General features: G+C 41.3%; 2 protein-coding genes across 12 annotated transcripts; one reads left to right on the top strand and one right to left on the bottom strand.

Moving 5' to 3' along the window:
• Positions 1-259: 259 nt before the first annotated feature.
• Positions 260-8,555, bottom strand: PAK1IP1 (PAK1 interacting protein 1). 3 transcript variants are annotated; one of them, XM_038175560.2, is made up of 10 exons: positions 8,421-8,555; positions 7,536-7,698; positions 6,418-6,538; positions 6,248-6,322; positions 5,550-5,602; positions 4,935-5,080; positions 4,748-4,845; positions 3,256-3,355; positions 1,545-1,671; positions 260-782 (listed from the first exon to the last, which is right to left on the bottom strand). In XM_038175560.2, exons 1-10 carry the CDS (start codon positions 8,499-8,501, stop codon positions 622-624), a joined length of 1,125 nt encoding a protein of 374 aa, XP_038031488.1. In that variant the 5' UTR covers positions 8,502-8,555; the 3' UTR covers positions 260-621. The 3 variants fall into 3 exon arrangements, with proteins under 3 accessions (XP_038031488.1, XP_038031487.2, XP_071890135.1); XM_038175559.2 differs by lacking the exon at positions 8,421-8,555 and adding an exon at positions 8,178-8,295; XM_072034034.1 differs by lacking the exon at positions 8,421-8,555 and adding an exon at positions 8,092-8,191.
• LOC110352505 (tRNA selenocysteine 1-associated protein 1) lies at positions 8,184-21,321 on the top strand. 9 transcript variants are annotated; one of them, XM_038175564.2, is made up of 11 exons: positions 8,630-8,769; positions 9,328-9,504; positions 10,721-10,805; positions 11,804-11,880; positions 11,975-12,105; positions 12,661-12,792; positions 13,692-13,811; positions 15,983-16,178; positions 16,741-16,786; positions 17,592-17,760; positions 21,014-21,321. In XM_038175564.2, the coding sequence occupies exons 4-10, from the start codon at positions 11,851-11,853 to the stop codon at positions 17,726-17,728; spliced, it is 792 nt and encodes a 263-aa protein (XP_038031492.1). In that variant the 5' UTR covers positions 8,630-8,769; positions 9,328-9,504; positions 10,721-10,805; positions 11,804-11,850; the 3' UTR covers positions 17,729-17,760; positions 21,014-21,321. The 9 variants fall into 9 exon arrangements, with proteins under 9 accessions (XP_071890146.1, XP_038031491.1, XP_038031492.1 ...); XM_072034045.1 differs by lacking the exons at positions 8,630-8,769; positions 11,804-11,880 and adding an exon at positions 8,184-8,339; XM_038175563.2 differs by lacking the exons at positions 8,630-8,769; positions 21,014-21,321 and adding an exon at positions 8,184-8,339 and having other exon boundaries at positions 17,592-17,984.
• Positions 21,322-22,072: the final 751 nt, after the last annotated feature.

Below are 22,072 nucleotides of genomic sequence, written 5' to 3' on the forward strand. Positions count from 1 at the left end.
ATACAGTAAAAAAACAAACAAACATTCTGCTTGTAAACCATATGTAAGACTCCATGTTGAGAACTAAAAATATTTTTTTGTGAATACTTGAATGGAAAGTTTAAAGTAATTTTAAATTATTAAAATTATTTATTTTAATTTATTTAAAGCAATTAAAAAGTATTTAAATCAATTTTAATGTTTCTTTTTACAGTAAGAGAATGCATGACAAAGGCAGATCCTATTCTGACTGAATTTCAGTAAATTTCTGACACAAAAATGAAAAACCATAGGTATCTTTAATATGAATTTAGCTGAGACATAAATGTACGTGAGACAGGTTTGGCTATTTTTATCATTTTAGCCGGCTATTTCAAAGTCAGTTAAATAGTGTATGCCGTTGTAAACATAAAAATATAAATATTTTATACCGTGAATTTATTTTTGCATCATTCTTTTAGGAAAAGTTGCCATCTCTTTTACTACCTTCATGAATGACCAGTTTATCTGGGTAAAAAAAACTGATTACTTTTAATAATCATCTCAGTTCAGAGGTATTTGTCCTGCCAGAGGTTTACATCCTTGTAAAAACTACAGCAACACCAGCGTTTACTTCTTATTCAGGAGATAAAGTAGTTGCCTTCATTCTGAGCTACTGTGTTTCTTTTTTTTCTTTTGCAGTGGGGTTTCCAATTTTCGCTTCTTCGGAGTAATTTTTCTATCCGTTTTCACCGTTTTATCACTTCTATCTGTCCGACAAACTTTCTTTTTCCTGACTATTGATGATTTCTCATCTTCATTTGCTGAAAAAAAAAAAAAAAAAGCAAGAAATTATACACTTTGTTTCCACTTTGTAGTCTAAAACGGCACAGAGACTTTTTGCATCTCCCAATAAAAACAGGGGACTATAAATAATATTTTATTTACAGTGGAGCATGCAATTTATGCTACTTTGGATTGTGATATTAAAATATCTAAAGATCAAGTCTGTAAATAAATTACTATACAGGAAAACAACAACAGCAAACAAACAAAGAACCACCAACTAGCCAAACAAAGGAAAGCCCCTAAGCCAGACTTCCTAAGTTGGCCAACTGCCTTGGCAGTTTTGTTCATAGGAACAGCAGACACACATTTCTATCAAACATTATTCTTTTCTTATATGTCTCAAAAGCTTCAGTGTCTTCCTCTGTATGTTATTGCAACAAGGAGAAACAAAACTTTTATATAATAGAAGTGAAAAGAGGCTTATGTCCTCTATATATCATGTCACAATATATCGTGTAATAAGTTTCAACATACAGAAGAACTGTTGCCCTCAGTCTCATATCATCACTCAATCCCTGTGTCTGTCTTCTTACACTAGTTTCCATAGTTGTAGCATTACGTGCAGGCTTGAGACACTATCAGATGGGAATGAATATCTATGTACGACTTGGCAATGTCATATCCCCAATTCTTCAAGCTGCCAAAACGTTTTCCAAGGTATATAGTAAAAACCTCCTGCTTACTATCCTTTATTTCACAGTCGTATTAACAGCTGCAAACACAGACAATTCTATTACCTTGAGATGATGTTGCTGTCTTATCACAATTTTCCTTCAATTCTGAACCTTGGTCAAGCCATACTGCAAGACATGTCAGCCTAGCTTTGGTGTTGACTTCACACAGTAAAGATGGTGCATCTTTAATCTAAATATAATATGTGAAAAAGGTTAATTAAACATTACTTCATTTCTGTTTAAATTTATTGAGGTATTTAAACTGAGGAAGTATTTTACTGCCCAACTTCTTTTCTGGACATTGTTAAGATGCTTAACAACATTTAGAACCAGAGGCTGTCTACAGGTTAATGGTCACAGTGTTGCAGTCCTGTTCCTGGTACCATTGCTCAGTGCTGGTTTTATAAAAAACTCCCAGCAGCTTTAAGAGCGTTATCTTGATAAGCAAGGTCACTCGGCTTCTGGCATGTAGAGGTGGTTAAACATGATAAATAAGTAGATGAGTCACAGGCCCACTAAAAATATATATGTATATATATATATATATATAATAATGGTTTCAGAGTTTCTCCACAGTAACAGGTGGTTTTAGTACAGTTAAAATAATCTGAATTAAGTTATTGGATCAGGTTCCTTTTCTACCTCACAATAACATGGCTGCTGATTAAACATAATCCCTTTGTAGTGTGGTGTGTTTCAAACAGCTTAACTGTACCCATATCAGTCAGCTCTGGGAATGGCTGAGCAAATATCCTATTACAGGTATCAGGGATAAAACAAACACAAATGCAGTATAGCAGCATCAAACTATTAGAAACTATTTGTAGTAGGATATTCTACCTCATAGAGCTGGGCAGAGCAGCCCACAGAGTTACACAAGGTTTTACAAAATTTTGCCTACACAGTAAAAAGAAAAAAATTATACATTTGGTCAAAGTAAAGACAATGTTACAGAGAAAGTTAAAGAGTTCCTTGATCACTATTTCAATCATGTACAAGCGGAACTGAGGTTTCAGATGAAGGGAAAAGAGGGATTTTCACTATTGAACTTAAAAGTATAAAAATCATCAAGAGGGCTGAAGTTAAAACAGGCAAATTCAGACTTGAAATATAGAGTTATATATTTGAACTGTTTAAGATACTCATACTGGAATATATTAGATCCCTTATTATTAGGCATTACATTTTTAAAAATCTAATTCTGACTTTGAAAGACATAGCAAAACAATAAACATGGGAAACTGAAGATAAGGCACAATACCTGGTGGTGCTCAGAAATGTTTGCACATGCAGCAAGTAAAAGTACCTAGTATATTAATGCATTTGAATTTTTCAGCAGGACAACTTTTTGCCTTACATGAACTATCACCACCCTCAAACCACAGATCGTATTTTTTTGAAAAGATTAGCAACAGTCACCAGCACTACAAAAATTCACAGCAGTCTTTAGAGCATATGTTACCATTTAGATAGTTTGGCCAGCTACCTCTGAAGAAAAGCATGATTTCATGTAAAGAGAAGAGCTTCACATTATCATCTAATTTTACAGCTTGTTAAAAGGGTGAACATACAAATATACAAAAATATACCAGTGCATGAAAAAGTGTAGACATATATATCTGTACTGAACATGTAAGAAAAAAAGATTAAAACATCCAGATTAACAAATAAAATTCCACCAGTGATTTAAAATTGATCATTATAACAGAACAGTCTGCAATTTTGATTGTCTGGTGTTTTTCCATAAATGCACCAAGCAGTTTAATAGACCAACCTTATTAAGATCCAGATTCCAGACTTTAATGTAACCATCACTGGATGCAGTAACAATAAGATGTTGTCCTTCCCTTTCAAAGCTATAGATATCTTTTATTCTGTGAAGAAAATTTAATACTCGGTTACTTTATAACATGACAGTTCACTTCAGACCAGTAAATTGACAGCAGCTGAAGATGAACAGGCAACAGTGTAAAATCAATTTGAACAGAAAAAAAAAAAAAACACAAATGACACACAGGAGCTTCAAAAGGTAATCTGTTTTGAGTGCTGTCACTTACAGTAGGAATACATGCCTTTATTAGGCAGGTACGATTCAATTCAGAACACCTTAGTATTCTTAAGCACACACTATTAACCACATCAGTGATATTACAGCTCATGCTTTTGTATTTTGATGAGCTCAAATCAGCACTTGGACGAATGTTTGGTACCTGACAACAACAGAGAATATGTGATTACCCTTCTATTGTCTGGATTTCACACAGAGAAAAATTATACATATATATACATATACAAAAAGACATGATCCATATAGATATATATATATGTAATATGTTTATGTAACAGGCATTTGATATAAACCCAAATAATTTAGCAGAACCTTTTGTTTTGGTGGACTACCTACCAGCTTTCCATTGCACCGCTTTGTTATGCCAGGACAACCAGCCCATGGCTTTAGAGACACCAGTGGCCTCTGAGCAGCTCCACATCAGCCAGACGTGGGGGCTCAGTTTCAGATATTGCCACAGGGATGAGCCTGCTGGCTAATTCAGACCCAGAACTGCCAAGGGGACAACAGTGACAAGGACTGACCAAGGTAAGACAGGAGGACATCACCAGATGTCTTATTACCAGATTTGCCTGTCTAGTATAGTCCAGTTTTGCAGTGGAAACCCTGTAGAGCCATTTTCATCTCCTGCCTATAAAGCACTACAGAAGCCCATGGTCCCATGAAGATTTTGGTACTATAAGTTGTAGAGGTATATCAGTTCAGACAAAAGAGAGCTTTGGGGAGAGAAACGGGGAAAAAATTTTCCTCCTTAAAAAAATATAGAGCCATACCAGTACATTTGGATTTTCTATTTAAGACACACATTTAGGTATGATCTACACTGATCTTATATTTAAGATCTAAATATTTCATACGCATACGGCACTTAGATTGCAAGTTTAGAACTGTAATATTCCTAATTCTACACTCAGTGGTTTTTGTAATGTGTGTGGAAAACCCAGCATTTGTGCTTATACCAAAAGCAAACAAATCTGTCCTGAATTTGGAATTTAGCACATAAGTAAATTTACTTTTGATAAGGAAACAAAAGCAATAGTAAAATATGCTGAACACTGCAAGTCATGGAAAGTAGTATACTGAGTACTCAGTTCTGCCATAAATATTTAAGTAGGGAATAAATATAAAATATAAATATAAAATAAATACAAATATTTATAGTACAAGTATAAATATTTATAATATAAATATAAAATACCTGTTTTCATGAGCTTTAAATTCACACAAACATTTTTGGGAGTCACAGCTGTAGAACCTTACAGTTTCATCATCTCCGGCTATGGCAAGAATAGAATCCTTGGAAAGGGAAAAATGAAATGCAAGTGTGATTAAATGCACGTGTTTCAGTGCCGTTAACTCTCAGCACCTTTCCCTTTTGTACTTACTGTAATAAATCTAAGAGAAGAAATTCTCTTCTCTGTTGTGATAGTGCCAGTGATTGAAGCTGTGTCCAGTCTGTAGATGTCCACTTTATTTGATATCACAGTCACATACCTCTCTCCATCAGGGGACCATTTAATTATGTGGGCATCTGCACACAGAGGAACATTTTTATACACATGTACACCCTTTTTTGCATTCTATATTGCATGAGAATCTAACAGTTAAAATCTTTATAAGCCACTAGACAGTGCTTTCTAGGTAAACCTGAGAAAACACAGAAAAAATCACATAACACAGAATAAACAAATAAAACTATGCTCTTAAATATTCATTTTTGATTAGCAGGAAAAAAAAAAAAAAAAAGAATGCCTTTTTTTAAATGTCCTGACATTAAACTTCAGGGGGAAAAAAAAAGGATGTTTACTGTAGTGTCACAATGTTTTCCTTCTGGTAAATAACTACAAATAACTATTACTAAGGACACGGGCTTGACTGCATGTGTGAAAAAGACATTGTAAAGTAGTGTGCAATTAACTGACTTGTTGATTAACAAAAACTGGTTTTCTTTACACAAAAAAAATATGTTTTTTGGGGAGGGTTTAGACTGATAAACTTACTTTGCTTCAGGTTTTTGATAAAGGCTGGTCGTCCTTCTACAAGATTCCAAGTTCTGAAAAACAATAGATAATGCACATTCCAGTTAAAAACAGCATAGTGAAACTCAAGTCCTATCTGCTGACATGATGCATCTGAAGGAAGCTTTTAAGCATCTCTGTGCACTTCACTGCCTTCCTTAATGCAGGAGAAATTGATGACTTGATATACTGCTTGTACACTGTATGGTTGAATTTGTGCTATTTATTTTATAAACCACTGCTTGCAATGCTGGGCCCAAAAAGAACCTAAATACCAATTTGTCCTGGTAATGTAGCATCTTATATGCTTAAATCACACACATACAGCAACATGTACACACTGCAAGTTAAAAACTACTTTTCTCACACTTAACAAAACCCGACAGCTTTCAGAAGTTTAAATAATTTGTGTTCCAAAATGCAAATGCATTCATACATCTACAGGTGACTATAAGGAGTAAGAGCACAGCAAGAAGCTAGGATCAGCAGAGACCTTTTTAAAAAGATTTTACAATATTGCTGGTACTTAAAACTTAGAAAGACAAACCAATGATCTTAGGTTAAAATATGCTTTATCAGTGCCACACAGTCTAGTCACAACATGGAATTGTTGTTTTTAACAGAACTTACAGAGTTACTGAACTACAATTCTCAGCATTTCTTCATCAGTTTCAACTCACCTTAATGTTTTATCTGTTCCTACTGACAAAGCTAGTTTCCCAGAAGGATGAATAGAAATAGATGTCACATGCCCTCTAATAAAAACAAAACAATGTATTAGCCATATGTATTATTCACAAGGAAAATAAACAGGAAAACTCATGTGAACATGCAGATTTAAGAAACTCACTTATGTGCCTTAATGGATTTCAGGCACTCCCATCTCTTTGTGTTCCAGATACAAATTAGTCCATCTTCAGCTCCGCTCAGTAGATGTGAAGTACCATAGAACTCCAGACATGTTATTGTGCCTACAAATCCACACCAGAGCTATCAACAGAGTTGTACGTACTGAACAGTTACCACACAGAGAGAACGTATTAGTTAACAGATGTTTCTAGCACCAAAACATGCCAGCTAGTACCCTACTCTTGCAAAAAGCTAAATTATTCTTGCAAAAAGCTATTTTTTTTTCCCTAGTATTTCTTCACAAAACCAAACCAACTTTCTTGTTTTGTTCAGTCACTGATGTACTCTGTTAGTACCCCTGTAGCCGTGTATGTCTGAGCTCTATCTGGTCAGTTCTCTGAAATAGCAGTTCTCAACCACTGTGGTGCAGGTGATGCATGGCCTCTATCCCTGATATGCAATGTTTTTACATCAAATCCCTGCTTGTGAAACACAGCTGAACTTACAGGTACCATGTTCAGTCTAGTTCCACGTGCTTCCTGGTTATCAGGATAAAAAGGACAATCAGGATTGAGCCCCATATGACCCAAACAAGTTGAGTTGGACTAGCATTAACTGCTGTTTTTACAGCAGTAATTTAGCAGGCTCACAAAGTAGGCAATGTCCAAGGTTAGCTCTTCTGGCAACAGCAGCCTGCTCTTACACACAAACTGTTTCCTTTGGGTGGCTGATGTGTGTCTGTGACAGGACAAGGACACTGGGAAAGATGGTTGTTGGGAACAGGCATGCTCTAGATAAACTGTCCTTGTAGAACAAAAATCACTCACGAGGCATTTGTTGGCTATAACTTCTGAAGGAGTTAAAACTAAAAATAATAGCAAGCAGCAGCTGTATTTGTGGGCTGATGCCCAAAAGAATTTGTGGACTTTTACGCTCAAAAGTTTATCTTGCTCGTATCATCAGGCCATCACGGCTACAATACCATCACTATTAAAGCCTGAAGTCTTATTAAAAGTGTGGCAATTTAAATTTTCTTCAGAGGTGCTGTTCATTACCAGCTGTACGTTTCAGCTACGAACTTCTATCCTTAAGGCTCACCGTGAAGAAAAGCCCCCTTACCATTGTGCTGCAGCAGTGCCCCATGCTCTACCTTCTTCTTCATGTCATAGATCTGGATTGTCTCATCCCTGCTCCCAGTGACCACGTATCTGTTATTCACGGCTACCGCCGACAACGAGGCAGTGTGGGCATGGTGTGTAAAATCGGGGACAACTGTCCAGGGCTGTAAAGGAAACAGAAAGCAAAGGGGTCTTTCTGAAGATCGCTGGCTTCATCGCTTCAAGATTGTCAAACGGTAAGGTTTAAAAATAATAATAAAAGAGGAGAACCTGAAAAAGTGTAAGTGCAAAATGTGAAGAAATTATACTAATGCACCAGGTTTAGTGGGATCCTGTTTTGCTAATGTGCTCGTGGGATTACTGGGAGTGATTTAGGCGTCTGCACCACCCCTTGCGTGCAGCGTTGGGTTTGGACGAGGCTGTGTGTGCACAACAACCTGTGCAAAGACAAACCTGGATCCGAGGGGGGCAGATCCCCCTTCCTCCACCACCACACGCTCCTCACACACCTCCCACCCCGCACCGGCCCTCAGGGCCCCCCTCTGCACCAATTTTACCTCAGCTCCGCGCTGAGAACCCCGCGGGGGAGGCAGCAGCGGGCAGAGCAGCCCCACACACCCCCCATACCTCACCCCACACACACCCCACAACCCCGGGGACCCCTCAGCCAGGCACCGAGGCGGCAGCGCCCTGGGGCCGCTCCCCCAGCCGGGGGCCGAGCCAGCCGCCGCGGGCAACCGCCCGCCCCGCCTCCGCGGCCATTTAAGAACCCCCCCCCCGGAGCCATCGCGGCGGCCGGAGCACGGTGAGTAGCGGGGCGGGTAATGGCGGCCGCGCTCCTCGTCTCCCTCTCCCCTTGCTTCCCTCTCCTCCTCGCCGCTGTTACCTCGGCGGGCAGCGCGGCGAAGCCGAGCAGCACCTGCTCGTAGCAGCCCGCCACCACCTCCACCGCCGGCCCCGCCGCCATTTCGGGGCCCTGCCGCCCTCGCCGCCCGCCTGTCCCCGCCGCTGCCCGCGCGGCTGGCGGCCGGTGGCGCCTGCCCTGAGGAGATGGCGGCCGCCGGGCAGCGCTTGTGGCCGGCCGGGGGCGAGGCGGGGCGGCCGGGGGAGTGAAGAAAAAGGGGAAAGAAGGCGGCGGGTGCAGGCTCGGCGCCGGGCAGCCCGGCAGGGAGGTCCTGGCGGGGCGGAAGCGGGCTGCGGGGCCGCTCCCGGTGGCGACGCGGAGGGCGAGAGGCGTTAGTAGCGGGGAGGGGAGCGAAGGGGAGCGGGGAGGGGGCGACGAGACCGGTGCGGGGCTGTGGGGGCGGCTTCTGCCTCCCCGCACCGCCGGGACGGGCCCCCGGTGCGGGGGGAGGGGGGGTGGGGGAGGGGGGGAATAAGGCAGCCTCCAGCCCCGCAGGCCGCCTCCCGCAGCCCTGCTTTATTATATTTTATCGTATTGTATTTTATTTAATCGTTTTGGTGTGTTTTGTGGCTGTTAGCACAACAATCAGCGGGGAGCGCGGGTGGAGCTGGGCCGGGCGGGGCGCCCTGCTGCCGGCCTGCCTCAGCGGCCGGGGAAATGCGTCACGGCCCGGCCCGGCCCGGCGCCGCCATCCCGCTGCCCGCAGCACCAACGCGGGGACGGGTTTGTTGTGTAAGCCAGCAAAAAATAAGACGTGAGTTGTCGAGGTGGGAGTTGCCCCGCTGTGCTTGAAGCTGGCTGCAGCCGTAGCCCGGGTAGAGGTGTGTATGGGAAGCGTTACGTGCCTACCCGCTGTCTCAACCGCTTTCTAAATGTTTTTGGCTTCCAGGGAGAAGGAGCAGCGACCAGGATCGGACGGGGAGGAGGACGGAAGCAGTTCGGCCTCAAGCTGCGTGGTAGCTGTGATCACGAAGCTGTTGCGTCAGATGCCTTCTGATAGCTTTTGGCAATAAAAGTGCTTCGTAGGGTGCGGAGTCTCCTGTTGGATCCGCACTAAGTAAGAACGGTAAGTTTTCTAGCAAAAAGTAAAAAAAATATGCAGTAGTGAAGCCAAAAATTCTTAAATACTGGTATTTCCAGTGTTTAACACATCAAGGTCCCTTTTTAATAAAAGTATGGTTGGAATTAAAGTAACATTCTCATGGGGCCCCAGCCTTTACTGGTACATACCTGTATTTAAGGGCTTGTTCTGGACAATTTTTTTGGGTACAGAATGGGAATAGAGATAAAGTGCATGGTTATTCCTGCATAGCATTACACAGGATATTCTTATATGGTTGTCCTATGTTGGATTAGCATAATCAGAACACTACTTCTGAAAACTGAAGTGTTCACTTGTGTGAGCAAGCCTTTAAGGCATTACAAACACTCTAATTATTTTGTGCATGTGGATTTGGCCGGCCAGTTCATGCAATGTTATATAATTTGTTGCATGGTAATGGGAATTAGTATTTCAGCAGTCAAGTATCTACACAGAAGAGAAGTATTGGATGTGTGGGAGGGGAAAAAAAAAAGCAGTGGTGAATGAACAATTGTGTGCAAGGCAATACAAAATATTCTGTAAATGCAAATGCTTTCTTTGGTGGTTTGTATCGGATGAATGACCGTGAAAGAGCTTAAAGAAAGGGTATAAGTCAGTGAAGAAGTATGTACACCTCTTCAGTGAAAAGTATAGGATTTTAGTAATAGTGGTTAAGTTGCTTTGTGGCTTACTCACTGGGGGTGAGTGAAATACATATGTGGAAGAGGTGGAAGACAAGAAGATGCACCTAAGGAAATGGTACCACAAGCAGATACAACTTCTAATTTGTCTCTAAGTGTGTGGGGGGGGACTTGAGGAGTTGTAGAAAACATGAAAGCTTATATCTTCGTTGCCTCGCTTTTAATTACTTCAGAACATGGAACTATTAAATTATAATATTGCATGTTCTTTTAGAAATAAGGATAAGGTGTAGGTCACTTAAAAGCTCACAATTTCTTAGTGTCTTGGACAACGCGAAAACGTTGTGGACTGCTACAGTTTAAGAAAATGAAGAAGACTTCTAATCGTAGTCCCCTTGGCTATATATCCTTCTTGTCATGGCTAAAACAATTGAGACACATCAGAAATGAAACTCCCAAGTTGTGAATTAATAATATTAAAAGCGTTGGACAGGGTGAGCATCTAAGAAACTGACCTCAAAGTTAAGATTATTCTTGCCCCTCCCTCACATTTTTTCTAGCTGACGGACTGCAATAAACTGAGCGTTTGCAGCTGCATTCCTTGAGAAAGACAGAAGACAGATTCTTTCAACCATGGCAAACCAGGTAAGATCCTGTGGTGAGAAATTCAGGTTTGTAGTGTCTAAATGGATCCCAGAACCATACTCAGAATTCCTAGTAAATGTAAAGCTGAAATGGCTGGCTCACTCTGAGTTGGGTGTTCTAGTCCTGTGATTTCCTCTGGTAATTTGGTAATTGGTGGTTGTCCTCTGGATGCTTGATCATAACAACCGAAGCAGGTTGGGGGCAAAACGTTAAGCTTTGCAGTTTGGATTATTTGAGCATGAGTTCTTCTGAAGGATCTTGTGAGTAACACTCTCTATGTAAGTTATGTAGAGGTGTTCTAGAGGAAGAACACTAAAGCCTGCGTAAGTAAAAGCTACTGAAAAACGCCAATCATATTTTTGGAAATCCTTGTTCTTCAGAATACTAAATGAGGGAGGCAACCTGTGTTGTTATGGCTGTTTCTCTCCTCTTTTCTGTAGTTATCACACTTCCTTTTTAACTGTGGCTTTTGGGGTGTTTTTTTTGGTTTTTGTTTTTTTTTTTGGAGGCACTTTTTTTTTATGCCTCTTAGTTCCTGGCCTTGCATCTGGGTTTTGAGTTTTCCCCTCAGCCAAGTTAGTGCCTGTTCCTGGTCTGCTTTCTCCTTGCGTTCCATTAATGGGCCTCCTGTCGTCGTTCCTGGCCTGAGAGAGTGACTGGCAGCTAGGTAGTGAGGAGAGGCATCTCACATAAGGAAGAAGAATTCCTAGGAAAGGGGAGACAGGGACAGATGAGATTTCTTCTGAGCAGGAGTGATGATTTCCTGCCTGTTCATCACTCACTGTGCTACTGAAGACTTTTTTTTTTTTTGAGAGTCCGAGAGCTCAAATGGAGCACAATCCAGTCCTAAGCTAATTGGCGCATAGGATTGACCAGCATCGAAGGGCTAACTGCTTTTTTCCGAATTCCAAGAGGAAGCTGTCAATCCTTTAGCCAGCTTGACAAGTCAGGGGAATATGGCTGTTCATACAATCCTTTGGCTCTGTTATTTTTGCCAGGCGTTTTCCCCAGAGGCTGCTTTCCCTCATGGGAGGCGGAGGGAGAAATGGGACCCCAGGCTTCTTTCAAGGGCAAGGTGAATATGGGGAAATCACCTGTGGTGATGGGGAGTGGGAGGGAGGAATGTAAATGAGGCTAAATACTATAGAGGTGTTTTTTTATCCCAACAGGACTTGCTTGGGAAAAAACGAGAATGCCTCCAGGCCTACAGCTGGTGGAGAACACCACAGAAAAAACGAAAGAAAAAGAACAAAATAAAACCAGGAAGAATAGAGTTTGTTAGTAGTAGTAGTTCAGCCAGGTAAAAACCTTTTGAAATGAGAAACTCTGCCTTACCTGTTTGAATTGGTAGCGAATGCCATCACTCACTTTTCAAATTCCAGAATGTCTGGTGTGGTTGCATAGATGCTAAATGTTGCATTGGCAACATGTGTCTATAAATAATGGTTTATTTGTAGTTGCTGTCTCCCATGGTCACTGGGAAGCAGTAGCAAACTAGTCATAGCTCCTTTGAATCGTGGCTGTGGTTTAAGTTGATCATTTTTCTTGGTATTTTTATGCTGCTTTCTTGTTCAGACAATAAACTATGCTTCTTAAAACAAACTGTTGCAAGTTGTCAGAAAATGGGTCCTTGTTGCTGAAACAGTAGAATAGACCCAGAGTAATGGAAAACTTTAGATTAGAGTGGTGGCATTGCAATTTTCTACGCAACTCAGTAGAGTTCTGTACTTAGTACTCCTTAAAGATTTGTCTTTTTTTTTTTTTGTCTGATGATAACTAACTGTGAATATAATGGGAATCGGCTATCTTAGTCTTGAACCTTAAAATTGTTCTCTCTCTCTCTCTCTTTTTAAAGACCAGATTATTCAATATTTGTTGGGGAGCTTACCCCAGAAGTGGATGATTTCCAGCTCTATGACTATTTCCTAAAGAGGTATCCCTCATGTATTGACTGCAAAATAGCAACAGACCTGCTGGGATATTCCAGGTAATTCCAGTGCAAATGTGTAACGTTATCAGTGTGTTCGCTTTTATAAGCGATATGTAAGAGCTTGCGTCGGAGCTGTTCCAGTGCTTTTTTTCTGGGGCACGAAGAGTGAGATTACTCTTTAGCACTGCTTTTCTTAATAGCACAGATCCTTGAGTGTTTTTAAGAGCTTTCCAGTTAGTTCAGGCAGTTACTGTGATAAGCTTCAACTTACCCATATGCATATCTACATGGGGGGAAAAAAAAACAACTAGAAGCTGTGGGAGGAGGAAGAGCTGTGCACTGAAATCAGCGCTGCTGTGTGTCTACTTAGTCATCTGCAATACTGAAGACAAAATAATTCCTACTTTGTTTGGGGAAAAACATAAGCCCTGGCAAATTTTAGGGGGTTGGGGGATGGAACCTAATGTTAGTAGTAAATAAAGTCTAGCAGAAACTGCTGGCCATGCAGTGAGTCAAGCAGGAATGAGCGAGTTTGCTGTTCAGACAATGCTGCCTGTAACAGACTAATTCAAGAACCTTCTGAGAAAGCAGATAAAAAAGAATGCTAGTGTTATGCAGTGGTAGGAGTGGGTTAATGCTAACTAATTAACTGCTGTATATGCAGAAATATGGAATCTGATTACTTACGCAGGTAGCACTTAAAATGTATTGTTTTGCTGGCTCTTAGCGAGTTGCATCTTAATGCTACCAAGGAACAAGCTTTTTGCTTCTGGCCCAAGTTTTTTAATTTGGTGAAAGCCTTTTCTGTGCATGTGCACATGCCGGAGAGGTTGCTTAAGTAATGGAAGCTCTAGTAGCTGCTATCTTGTTTTTTTGTAGAAGACAGAAATTGAATTCATTAGTTTTGTAACTGTTATGCATACTAGAATTTGTTTTCTCCCTTTTGAAAATTGTAGAGGGTATGCCTATGTCAGATTTGGTGAGCAAGGTGATCAGATGAGGGCACTGCAAGACTGCCAGAATGCACCAGGTCTGGGGGGAAAACGAATCCGGCTGAGCATAGGAATTTCTAAAAGGTAACCAATGAGTTGTGCATTGATACAGTTATTCTAAATAATCAGATTCTTGTAGCTCTGCCTTTGTAAAGTCTGTGGCCCTTGCTGTAATGGCTGTACACAGGATGCAGTCTACAAAACCAAAAATGCAGAAGTGCTATGTTTTGACTCCCTGGATTCATCAACCTGTTTCAGGATGGCTGGGGGAATCCACCTCTTATGTCTAGCCAGACAGTGTCACTTGGGCTTAGCTGCCATTGTAACCAGCCTTCTTTCTCAACAGTAGCAAAGCTGAATGCATTCGTAAATATTTTCAGGTTTGGGCCTATATGAACTAGAAGGGACAACAAGTGGTTTTATACGCTGGGGAGTTCTTGTTCTTAGACCTTTCTCTCTAGTTTGAGAAGAGCACAGAACTAGTTTCCCAGTGGGCTGACAGGAAAGAAGTGAGGGAAAATCTGGGAATGCAGGGAGAAGGCCAAAGGAGTTTATTACTAGAACAGGTTTAGAATACTATTCTTTGCTTTTCATGAGCTTAGGGCAACGGGGAGTTTAAAGCTTAGCACTTCCTGAGAGGGTTTCTTACTCTACTGGCTCAGTTCCATCATTTTTTTTTTTAGGGCAATTTAGGTCTCTGAATAGTTAAAGAACCGATACCAAATTTGATGAACTCTGATTCAGGATACTGACAAAAGAGGACTTCATATAAACAATTCCAATATGTTCATGAGGTTAGCTCGTGTGTTCTGTTAAACAGTAAAAAAATAACGCTTCTGTTTCTGTTTAGCTAGCATAATTCTGCAAATGTTGCCTCCTGCTTTAGAACAGAAATGCTCTTCTCCAAGAGAGCACTGTCCAAAATTTCTTTGCCAAATTTCTTTATTAAATTAATATTTTTATTTTGAAAACAAGAATAAGCCCCAAACATGTTTTCTCGCTTTGGCTATCCAGATGAATGTCAACAGTATTTTCAGATTTTCCTTCCCTACAGAACTGTATGTAGGAAGAGTGCAGCTGGAACCAGAAGATGTAAGATGATGTATCTTCTGTTTGTTTACTACAGTAACAAGACAATGGATTACCTCTTTATTAGAACTTGTGTAGCTTTACAGTATTGAAACAAGCATAGGTATTAAAAGACACATCAGTAACAAGTTTCTGAATGGCTGAGTACCATGCTCTCTTAGCATTGAAATATCCAGCCACTGGATTAGTTGTTTGCTTGTTTTGGAAGCTGTTTCAGAATGTCTTCAGCCTGTATTCTTGACAAAAAGCATAGAACTCACTTCTCTGCATCCCCAGTTCAAGTCAGATAAATTGGGCACTGCAAACACAGAAGGCCTGCCTGTACAGAATCAGTGAAGAGAAGACTAAACAGTGGATTTTTTTTGAATATGCAGCTGGGTTATCTGAACGTATTTTATGCAGTGTACATCAGTTTTAGTACAGATAGCACTTGTCTTGGTTCTTGTCCGTAGTCTGAAGCTGCCCTGGAGAAAATCTTGAAAGGGAAAGTAGTGAAAACTAATTAGCTGGCCCTTTCTTCTTCAGAACCGCTGTATTTTGTAATTCTCCCACTGGTAAGGCTTCCTACTGGACAATTGTGATTATGTAGTTAAGCAAGACTGACTTCACCTGAGTGGTATACTTGGCAGCTGTTGAATGTTTCATGGACTTTAAACAAACAAAGAACTGAGCAGGTGGAGGTAGGCATGGCAAACTGTCAGGCAGTGTCAGATGCTTCTTTGAAATGGATAATCTGACTCCATTCACTTCTTTCTGGAAATAAGATCTAGTAATTAACCAAACAAAAGACAGAAGGGTTAAGACTGCATCTTTAAAGCAGCTGTGCTGGATAAATGTCTCTGGTCTTAATGAATCAATCTTTAGCAAAGCACAGAGACTTAGCAGCAGCTTGCTTATGCCAACACTAAAAATACTTGCTATATACAGGTAACAATGTCAAGGCTCTGGAGTTAATCCATGAAAACAATTACTTCTGGTATTGGCAAAGGTGAGGATGTTTGCTTCTGTATAGATGGGGTTTTGTGCTGTGACTTGTAGTCACCTAAGTGACAGCTTTTAGGAAAGCTTCCTTTTAAGCTTTGAAGTACGTAAGCTGACAAATTCTTTAAGTTCAGAACTGGGTTTAGGGTTTGTTCTCTAACTGTATGCAACTTCTCCTGTTTCAGACTGAAAGCAGAATTCCAGCGGTACCAGTCATACAACTATAATGATTATTACCAAGATTATCAGAACTACTACTCGCAGTGGAGTTACGATGCTTATGCTGAGTACAACTACAGCTCCTATGCTCCCTATGACAGCATGCAGGCTGTTGGAGACTGCTCTTTAGGAGATGCTGTAATGGCTCCAGCTCTTTTTGAGGTAAAGATACTGCACACTTGCTATGAAGTATTTTTTATTGCTATTTCACAGATAATAAGCGGTGCAGATTTGTGTGAATTGGCAAAAAAAAAAAAAATCCAAAGCTGAAAACATGCTTTCTGCTTAGTGTGAAGGTTAAAACAGCAGGTTCCATTCAGAGGTGTTTGTATTTAAGTTTAAGTTTGTATTTAAGTTTAATTTAAGCTTAAATATTAAATCCATAGAATTAGTGATATATACACCATTTTTTGTTCATGTATACCAAATAATGGTTTTGACAGCATAACTGTATACAATTCTGTTCCTGTTCTTCTGATTTGCTTTGCTTAATGCAAATTAAACAGTTGCTGTAAGTGGTCTTATTGTGGTCAGTTTATCAGTTGTGACCTCCAGAAGTGCCTTCTGACCTGTACTGTAATATTGGCTTTCTTTTAAAAATAAATATGAAATGCCATCTACCCCTGTAGTCGTAGGAAGAAGGAATGGGTTGAGAATGCAGCACTTTGAATCTGATGCTTTCTGAAATGCGTTATGATTAAACTTAGCCTTTTCTGTCTTTCAGGAATCTTCAGTTATGACTGAAATCAGTGATGACCTAATGACTGAAGGTAACAAGGGTTCTATCATTGTAACTTGAGTGTAGCCATACTTGTGCCTTTTAACAGTACAAGCCAACCTCTACTGGATGAAGAACATCTTGAAAATTCAGCTGATGCAAAGGTCAAACCTCTGTGGGGTTGATCTGCATGCAATCAGTTGGGGTTTTAAAGCTGATACGGCATACACTGAGTGCATCAAGGAAAATGGGAAGCTGTCAGTGCTTCGCAGCTAGTTTCATGTAACTGTGCCTTCCTTCCCCTTTGAAAATGATCTAACACAGGACTTGTATTCTTCGTATTGATTCCACTAAGCAGATTCTATATTAGAAACTCAATAATACGCAAAAGCTTTGTTCTCCACCCCGAGGTAAAAGCTTATGTTGCAGATTCCAAAAGGAGGATTCGGCTTGCTCTTACAAATTTGGTACAAAACGTAATTGTGTCCTGGAAGGTTTGCAGAGTTTTTCACGTGGAGGCATTTTGTGTCAGTGTTGAGAAACTATCTTGTGTAACATCTATTAGAGTAGAAGTGAATTAAATGGCTCTTGGGAAGGTCTCATGGCCGATTTATCCTTAAACGTCATCTTTATTCGTCTTTCAAGATAAAGATAATGCAGTCCTAGCCCGTAGGATTCCCAAAAGTTGGAGTTGTGAGGTTTAACATTTTAGAGGACTAAATATCTCACTAAAATAAGTAGGTCTAATAGCTTATTACATATAGCTTAAAATACATCTTATCAGCCATTTCACATGAGTGCTTTTTGTGTGCATGCCTCAGATCCGATACTTGTACTTACCAGGCTTTTATTTTCAGATCCACAGCTCTACTTGGATGTTGATGAAATGAACAGACAGTTTATGGAGACAAGCGAAGAACTCTACGATTCACTCATGAATTGTCACTGGCAACCTCTGGATACGGTCACTTCTGAAATCCCCTCTGCTATTTAAGTGTCTTATATAGCATGACCGTTATGACCAAGGTGCTAAAACTACATTTCTTCTACGTTATTCTAGCTCATAAGTTTTAAAGCACAATGATAGGTTGGGTTTTTTTTGCTATGCTTTTGACAGTTTCTGTAATCTTTTTGTTCATCAGTCTCTTCTTGGAGCATCATGAAATCATGTAAATATTCTAGAAATGTAAAGAGTTAAATGGGGTCTAAAGATAGACTTGCCTGTGTAAATAAAAATTTGTTTCTGCAAACCTGCCAGCAAGGGATTTTACTGGTACCTGTGTGCAGCACGTTCTCTTCTGGCTTGTGAAACTTAACAAGGTAGTAAGGGTATTTCATCTGCCTTTATTTTTATATGGGTGTTAGGACACAAGCGAAATCTCGTTTTCACTTGTTTTCCTGGTCACTTAGGTAAGTGACAAGCCAAGCCCTTCATGTGCTTGCTTAGATTGGAAGTGTGTATGGGAGACACTTTCAGGCCTTGCTGTGGAGCACCTGTCTGCTCCTTCCTGCAGGCTGCTGGCTCTAACTGTACTGCTGATATCTGCTAGGTCAGCTGAAATTGGCTTCTAAATCTGGTATTTTAAGCATATGGAAGCGTAGACTTGAACTGCCATAGCTACAAACATCCCATGGAACGAGGATGAAGTCTGTTGGCACTCTGCATCAGCATTCAGCTTTCCCTTGACCTTCTTACTGGTAGACTTCTCAGCTGACTTACAGCAAAGAAGTTGCTGCAATATAATACATATTCTTAAGCTAACAAAAAAACTCTTGGAGAAAACAGTTTGCTGGCTTAAAGAAGGAAAAATAACACCAGGAACAATAAAAAAAAATAATCCTAGTAACAGCTCCTTAAGTTATATCCTCTGCTACTCTCTAATTTCTCTGGTCTTCCTTCATTCATGGTAATGAAGTTTATAAAGCTTTGGTAGAAGGATGACAGTATTCAAGTCAAAGGAGAGGAGAGCAATGAGGAAAGCTTTGCTTGAAGCTAGGGCGGTCTTGCAAGTTGCTGCCTTTATATGCTGTTCTCATCTCGAAGGGTGTAGAGTATTTTCCAGTCATAGGGACTCCATAACCCTATGAGTATTGAGAAATAGTTGCTAATTAACAGTGTATATAATAATTAACTGAGGCTGGAAACAAAAGAATATTCTTCCAAGAAAAAAAAGGAAGCAGAAATTACTGTACTTAATAGCGGTGGAAGCTGTTAAACCTAGCCGACACAGCTTTGGTACTGCCCTGTGTGTTTTGGGGGCAATATAAACCATAATTACTGTGATGGCAGGTAAGAATCAAATTCTTATGGCTTAGTGTAGTTAGGGAAAGTAGCAGTCGTAAGCTGGGTGCTGTTCTTGAATGTAATACAAATTCTCCTTTGTGACTCCTCAGTACTTAGAGGTTACTTCTAGCTGATCAGCAGAAACAGCTTCTGTTTGCTATTAGCTGTTGGGTTTTTGCTAGGAGTGTTTTCAGTCCAGAATTGAAATGACGACATCCTGAAACAGAAAAGGCTTTTGGAGTGTTACAGGAAACATGTTCTTCGTGGTTCTAGTGCCGGTGTACATGTAGGAAGAGACAGAAGGCAAGGAACCTCACGTAGGCGGAGGGGGTGAGGTGGGTGAGGTGGCATCACAGTTTGAGCCGTTGCAGTTAGATCTTCCCAAAGCATGGAAGCAATGTGGCGGGGAATCAGGGGCTTGGTGGGTTGCTTCCTTGTGTGAGCCAGTGAGTCTTTAGAGGGGCAGATTAATAAGACAGGAGTTAGAGGTGGAATAGATGAAGCAAAGAAAATCTGGGTGGGAAAAGGGTTGCTTGTATGTGTATTTGGAATTGTTTCAGGGGATTGAGCTGGGGCAGATTCAAGGTAATAGATGCAGCCTCCTTGAATTTGGATGGCAGCGCTGAAGCTTCAGAGCCTTACAAGGTTTGATGCCACTTCAATTGTAGTGCGATTTTTTTTTTTAATCTATTTTCTTCAATGTGAGCAGCAAGGCAGCTTCCAGGTGTGTGCCTGCTTTGACATGGCTTGCTTTGCATCACCAAACACAGTAGTTAGGTTGCATCGAGTACTTTGTGGAAACACTCGTTGTGTTGTCAACTGAAAAGGTAGTGCTACAGATGTGTTGGCCCAGCAGAAACAATGTGAAGTATCAGTGCTGTTTTTTGGCCTTTGAGAGGCTGGTCCCTAACATGTGACTTGTAATGAGGGGCCCACATAGATAGACGATTTCATCTAGTCTGACACTGTGGTGGTGTATGACCCAAGTCTATAAACATCAAAAAATCAGGCTGTGGCCACCCATTTTATGCAGACTTTGCCTATTAAGGTCTCTAATGTACAGCATAGAGACGTGCACCTTCTGTTCTGGACTAGATAGTGCAGATACCAGTTTTGTAGTTCAGTGAATGAGGTTGGTTGGGCTGTTTGTTGTCCAGAGCTGAAAAATGTTGGGAGTGTATTCTCGTGTAGTCTACATAAATGAAAATGATGAGAGGAAGAGAAAGTTGATTGCAGTCTGTGTGCTGCTGTTACGAAGTAGTTCTCTGACGTCTTTTTCCCTCTCCTGAGATTTATTAGCCTATTTCCCTTTCCTGTTAGGAGTGCATACCTGGATTGGGATGGTGTGTGCAGTGCAGGTTCTTTACTGTAAGAGCACAGTGAATGCCAGACTTCTTCCTGCTCTGCTGTGTTAACCATGAATCACTGCTTCCTGAACTTGTGTTTGCATCAGAACTGCTAGAATGCCTTGTAGAGTCTTTTTACTGGGTAAACTTCACAGCTGCAGTTACAACTTCCAGCCTGTATTAGCTCAACACATTGTATTGGTGCCCACCATCAGTTTGACAAAGATGGGATTGCAGTAGGAACTTGCTTTCTTTCTTCTTTTTAATTAAACAAGTCTTTGAAGCGACTCTTCTAAAACCACTATGCTTCAATTCAAGTTTTCTGTTTTTCTTAGCTGAGATGTTTTTTTCTTCCAAGCGTGATGAAGTTTTCTACAAGAATATCCCGTAATGATTTCATAAGCTCTTTTCATTGTACCTAGCTGCAATAGAAAGTGCTCAAAAACCTGCTGTTTTCTTCAAGAATAGTAGTGGGGGTTTTCCTGCCCCTTGTCTGGTAAGAAAGGCAGTAGGGCAGCGGTCTGAGGGGCTACTGATCCTGTCATCAGTGAGCCAGGAGAAGGCAGGAGTCCGAAACGGGTTAAAAAAATACTTAAAAGGATACAAAAAGAGTAAATGGTACTTAAGCCACGAATGTTTCTTTTTGCAGGGATGCTCTGGACCAACCGCTTCTTTCTAGCGCTACCTCAAAGTAACTTGCAGATAGAACTCACAGGGAAGATTGATCAAATGGTGATGATCGCTGTCATTCTGCTGGACACGCATATACTTGCCTTTCGTTTTGGCTCATTTTTAATACCAATTAACTTGAGTGACTCACGTTAATAGACACCGTTTGACTGCATCGGCAAATATTTCTGAGTCATGAGTGTCATTAAAGGCCCGTCACCCTATGGAAATCCTTCTAAATAAGAAAAATGGAATTAAAATAAATAAATAAAGCAGCATTTGAACTTATGAGCAAACATAGCGTAGCTGCCTTTGACACTGATCTGGAGGAGAAAAATCACGTTATCTTAATAGGGTTGCCTTAATAGGTTTGGTGTAGGTGAGGGAGGGAAGTGTTTTTTGTTGGCCCAGCTGTTCCATGTCCAATGCAGGAGGGGGCTGAGAGTGATTCCCTGAGCACGTTGGTGTGGAAATCAGTGATTTCACTGCCCGATGCGTGTTATTAAGGGCACAATGTGTACCCCGTTACCACTTTCGTTTATTTTCTGTGGTGAAAATCCGTCACAGTGCCTATGTTTCCCGTGCCACATGGTAGAATTCAGCGTGGCGATCGCTTCCTGGACCAAGGCGGCCACGAACCCAGCCTCAAACACTGCGTGTGCTTGGGTTAACAGTGTGGGGGCTACTGGTGTGGGTCTTTTTTTGTTACTGGTGTGGTTGCGGGTTATCGGTGTGGGGGTTACTGGTTATCGGTGGGGGGCTTTTTTGACGAGCACTGTGGGGTTGTGGCGCTGTCCCACCCCCGGCGCGGTGCTGCTGCACCCCAGCCTTCGGCACCACGGGGCGGGAAGGCTCCGCGGCCGTCTTTTAGCCCCGTTCTCGTGCTGTCCGGGCCGGCTTTTCTTATGGCGGCCGCTCCCCGAGGCCGCCATCCCTGAGGTGAGGCAGCCCCGCTCCCCTCCCCGTCCCCGTCCCCGTCCCCGTCCCCTCACTTCGCGCTTTCCCGCGCGGCCCCGCCTCCTCCTCCCCTCCCTCCCCT

This window comes from Anas platyrhynchos, chromosome 2 (genome assembly GCF_047663525.1).
Source record: "Anas platyrhynchos isolate ZD024472 breed Pekin duck chromosome 2, IASCAAS_PekinDuck_T2T, whole genome shotgun sequence".
NCBI lineage: Eukaryota > Metazoa > Chordata > Aves > Anseriformes > Anatidae > Anas > Anas platyrhynchos.

Excerpts from the sequence above, each read along its gene's own strand:
- PAK1IP1 (XM_038175560.2), bottom strand. The coding sequence starts at position 8,501 with ATGGCGGCGGGGCCGGCGGTGGAGGTGGTGGCGGGCTGCTACGAGCAG. Across the intron at positions 7,699-8,420 it reads TCGCCGCGCTGCCCGCCGAG|CCCTGGACAGTTGTCCCCGA; the intron begins GTAACAGCGGCG and ends TTTCCTTTACAG. Across the intron at positions 5,081-5,549 it reads TATCAAAAACCTGAAGCAAA|ATGCCCACATAATTAAATGG; the intron begins GTAAGTTTATCA and ends CTCTGTGTGCAG.
- LOC110352505 (XM_038175563.2), top strand. The coding sequence starts at position 11,851 with ATGGGACCCCAGGCTTCTTTCAAGGGCAAG. Across the intron at positions 11,881-11,974 it reads AGGCTTCTTTCAAGGGCAAG|GACTTGCTTGGGAAAAAACG; the intron begins GTGAATATGGGG and ends TTATCCCAACAG. Across the intron at positions 12,106-12,660 it reads AGTAGTAGTAGTTCAGCCAG|ACCAGATTATTCAATATTTG; the intron begins GTAAAAACCTTT and ends CTCTTTTTAAAG.